This window comes from Triticum aestivum, chromosome 5B (genome assembly GCF_018294505.1).
Source record: "Triticum aestivum cultivar Chinese Spring chromosome 5B, IWGSC CS RefSeq v2.1, whole genome shotgun sequence".
Taxonomy (NCBI): Eukaryota; Viridiplantae; Streptophyta; class Magnoliopsida; order Poales; family Poaceae; genus Triticum; species Triticum aestivum.
Window position 1 is genome coordinate 125124191 of NC_057807.1, and position 4132 is coordinate 125128322.

The 4132-nt window shown below is 45.8% G+C and overlaps 1 protein-coding gene across 1 annotated transcript; it reads right to left on the minus strand.

Annotated features, from left to right (window-relative positions):
* Positions 1–411: 411 nt before the first annotated feature.
* LOC123115822 (protein MAIN-LIKE 1-like) lies at positions 412–3636 on the minus strand. The gene is made up of 8 exons (XM_044536907.1): positions 3487–3636; positions 2801–2882; positions 2122–2718; positions 1765–2043; positions 1484–1689; positions 1101–1397; positions 921–1019; positions 412–839 (listed from the first exon to the last, which is right to left on the minus strand). The coding sequence occupies exons 2-4, from the start codon at positions 2879–2881 to the stop codon at positions 1810–1812; spliced, it is 912 nt and encodes a 303-aa protein (XP_044392842.1). The 5' UTR covers position 2882; positions 3487–3636; the 3' UTR covers positions 412–839; positions 921–1019; positions 1101–1397; positions 1484–1689; positions 1765–1809.
* Positions 3637–4132: the final 496 nt, after the last annotated feature.

A 4132-nucleotide genomic window follows, 5' to 3' on the forward strand; every position in this document is an offset into this window, starting at 1 on the left:
TGTACTGTGTATGTCAGTTGAACTATGTAATGCTTATGTCGTGGATTTAAGTTATGTTATATGTCACGAATTTGAGACCATTTATTTATGAGTTTCCAAAAAGTTTGTTCTAATTTTGGATTTGTCGTGGATCTAAGTTTTGGCCATATCTAGAAAGGTGGAACTGCTGTGGCTCATCTGCATACCAGGACGCCAAGGTTTCTGGCGTCTAGGGGCAAAACGCCAGATACCATGGGATCTAGCATGTACAGAAACTTCAGCATAACAACAAAAGGTAAGGATGACAACATAACAACAAGGATGACAGCAAAACTAAGCATAACAGCAAAAATGACAGCAAAACTAAGCAATATTTCCAGGATGACAGCAATAAGGTACCATAGTTCACGCCATCATAGCAACACAACAACATGAAGGTAGCAAAGTGCACTCCATAAGTGCAAATTAAACACAAGTCCAGGTAGCAAAGTTCACGCCACTTCTAAAGTTCACGAATCAAACATAACAAAGTTCGCGAGAATCTAGTATTAACTAATTCACTTCTTCCTTCCTCTTTTGCTGCGCGGCGTGCGTTGTGTGGGCTGTGATGGCTCAGGCGCATCATCCATTTGGGACATCCCAAGCACCTCCTCTTCGTCTTGATTGTACTCCTCTTCATCTTGCTGTGCCTCCTCTTGCTCTGTCTCTTCTTGCAGTTGCTCCTCTTGTTGTTCCTGTTGCAAGACAAGACGATGACGCCGTCTATTGTCCCGACTAGTAGAAGCTCCAGCCGTGAGGACGGCTTTACTTCCATGGCAAGAGAGCATAGCTGCCATCTTGTGGAATCGACTCACGAAACTCTGCAACATAACAAAGATGCAATACTAGACTAAGTCAAAAGTGTGCAAAGATGGAGGTTTTTGAATAGAGGTAACATATACCTTCATTGTTTTCCTAAGAGATTTCTCAGATGATCCACTTCCCTCATCTTCACCAAGTGCTACACCAGCCTCGTTAACACAATGCAATAACTCCATGCCCTGCAAAATGAAGATCACGAAAATTATCTTTGAAGTACATTTAAATGCACTCGAAGTAGGTTCTAATTGTGTGGAGCATACCACTCGGTCGTGTAGTTGTGCATAGTCAAGTTGTGTCCCTTCGTTGTCTCTGTTTGTACATTGAAGTCCATATACCCGCTCTCACGATCCAACTCTTCCAATTCCGAACGGTTCCAACCGGGCTTTAGCTTCAACCGGTAACGTCCCGCAAGCCACTTCAGATGCTCTTCGTATACTGAATCACTATGTTGTCTTCTTTCCTTCTCCACTAGGGCCACTCTTTGATTCCACAAATCTATCCACTCGGAGTGCTTGATGGCCCAAGTCGAAGTTTCCGGGTTATTCTTTCGACTAATTCTGCAAATTATGTACAAGATGAAAGCATTAGCAAGAAATGTATTTCATAATGCTCTACTATATATCAAAAGCTACAACTATCTCACCGATGCAGAAATTGGCTTGTCTCGAAACTCTCATCCCTTGGTGTCCCTTGCCTTCTCCCAAATTGTCTTGCGACACGGTCTGGGTAGTGCCACTCGACAACATAGAAGCATATCAGTGGGCATCTCGCCCGCCAAATATTCCTGTCACGTGTGCACATCTCGTTCAGCCGGAAAGCACAATCGGCATCATATGGCATCCAATCGACCTACAACACAAGATGATACTAGTTAAGTACACGGTTCCATCACAATTGATGTGCTCTTACGTAAGTTATCATTACCTGCTTATGAGTCAACATATCCAGCTCGTTGATGTAGCATTTGTATCACGCAACCGAGCTGCCTGTGTACACATTCGCCATCTCCCAACAGTAGGTGACGGTCAGAAACCGCCAAGGATCTTCTCCATACCTCCCGTCATGTGGGACCCATCCTTCAGGAGGTGTCTTGTTTTTCTCGGGGCGTCCAACGGGCATCCGCTCCCACATCCAAACCTGAAGGCACCAAACAAAGCCACCCATACCAGATGTGCCCTTCTTCCTACGACATGCCTCGTCGAGCTGCAAATTCAGAAATTGTTGATAAGAGGTCCGCGAAATTGCAAATGCAAACAAATTGACAATTTGGTTACTAATTACCTGACGATATAAGTATGCTAGTGCTCCTGAACCCCAACTGTACTTACGGTCCCAGTCACTTAGTAGGTCCAAGAATATCCACTGGGCTTTATTACTGGTAGAATCTGGAAACACTACCCTCGTTAACAGATACCACAGATATGCTCGGGCGTGCTGCTGCACAACAACCTCATTGGTGTCCGGAGGGCATACTACTCCTCTCTCCCCTCGGAGCCAATGATGCAACACTTTCTCACTGTCACGCTCGCCTTCTTCAGGAGGCTCGGGGAAAACACCTGTCAATTGGCCAACACGATCTCGCCAATTAGCACTTACGGTGGTGCCAGTCAAAGCTTCTCCATTGATTGGAAGGCCACTGATCATCGCCATGTCCTCCAAGGTCACGGTCATCTCTCCACATGACAAGTGGAACGAGTGTGTCTCTGGCCTCCATCGGTCAATAAGTGCGGTCATCGCCCCATGGTTGATCGACGGAGCGTGTCGCTTGAACTGAAGCACGAATGGGAGAAGGCCCAATCTCTCAAAGTATGGCTCATACCGCTCGTCGCACGGCCAGTCGTGGGCACTATGACCTCTCATGCGCATAGGTGTTAGTTCCTGCAAAATAGCATTGCATTATGGTTAGTGCCTAGCAAAACTGACAAGTAATAACCAAGAATTCAAATAGATTGAGTCTTACCCCGTTATTCTCAATGTCCCGCGCACGATGCTCTTTGTCGTACCCTTTATGAAGACCATCGTACCACCGTTCCCCCGCCATCCTACAAATCAAGCATGAACAAATGAAACATACATAACACTATATAACATCCTACATATCATATATTTGGCATAACAACATCAACATAAATGCATATCTCAATGGCAACATAACAAAACCTGTTTATCTATATATGACAAAATCTGAATGCACGGGGCAACATATCTCAATGTCAAGATAACAAGACCAATTATCTATATATGACAAAATATCAATGGCAACATATTTCAATGGCAACACAATATAACAAAGTCTCAATATAACATCCTAATTATATGACCATATCTCAATGAGAATCAAGCATACAAAATACACAAATATGTTAGAATTATATTTCAAGCAATCATCTATCTAAATCCATATACATAGCAACTAAAATTAAAATGCCTAACCCTATCACAAATGCCTTCTCTTCCTAATCCTACCATATAAACACATGCCAACTCTTCTAAAGTATACAACATACCTACATGACCAAGCCATGGGCTCCCCTTTCTCAAAAAAGTGCAAAGAATACGAATCCTAGGGTTCTAACAAGTATAAATTAATGCTGCCAAAATACAAGTTTTGAACCCAAAATAATCGGAGGATCTGGTGGAGAATACCTCAAGGAAGATGGGGAGGCTCAGATCCACACTTTTGATGAAGAGAATAAGCGATTTGGGGTTGATTTGGGTGAGGGGAGGAGAGAAGCGGAGCTTCTGTAGCCGCCACCGCGAGGAGGAAGACGCCTCCTGCGTCTTGATGGGTTGGGCTGCACCCGAGCCGGCTCGGACCGGTTTTCTGCTCTCCAGGGGTAAACGCCAAGGGCCATGGCGTTTAACCCTTTGCCACGTCGGACGGTCAAACTGGCTGACCAGGGAGGTGGGCCAGTGCCAAACGCCAGGGTCCGCGGCGTCTTCAGTGCAAGCAGAACGCCGCGAATGTTGGCGTCTCGGTTTGGGTCAGATACGAAAAAAGTTTTAAAAGCGGGTCAAATCGTGCTAAAGTTAGCCAGATGGGTCAAAACAGTGAAAAAAACCCGTGTGCGTGTCTTGCATAGCTAGCAAATCCATCAAGTCAAGGCTAGCTAGCTTTGCTAGTCAACTACGTCTTGTCGGCTCGTTTCTGGTGTGCCTGGTTAGCTCCGGCTGCTGCGTACCCGCGCGCCGTCAGCCGCATTTCGTGCTGCCGCAAGTCGCTCCACGCGCTCACCTCTCCCTGCAGCCGCCGCCGCTGCTGCGCCGCGCCTTCTCGCCGCCGCTCCCTACT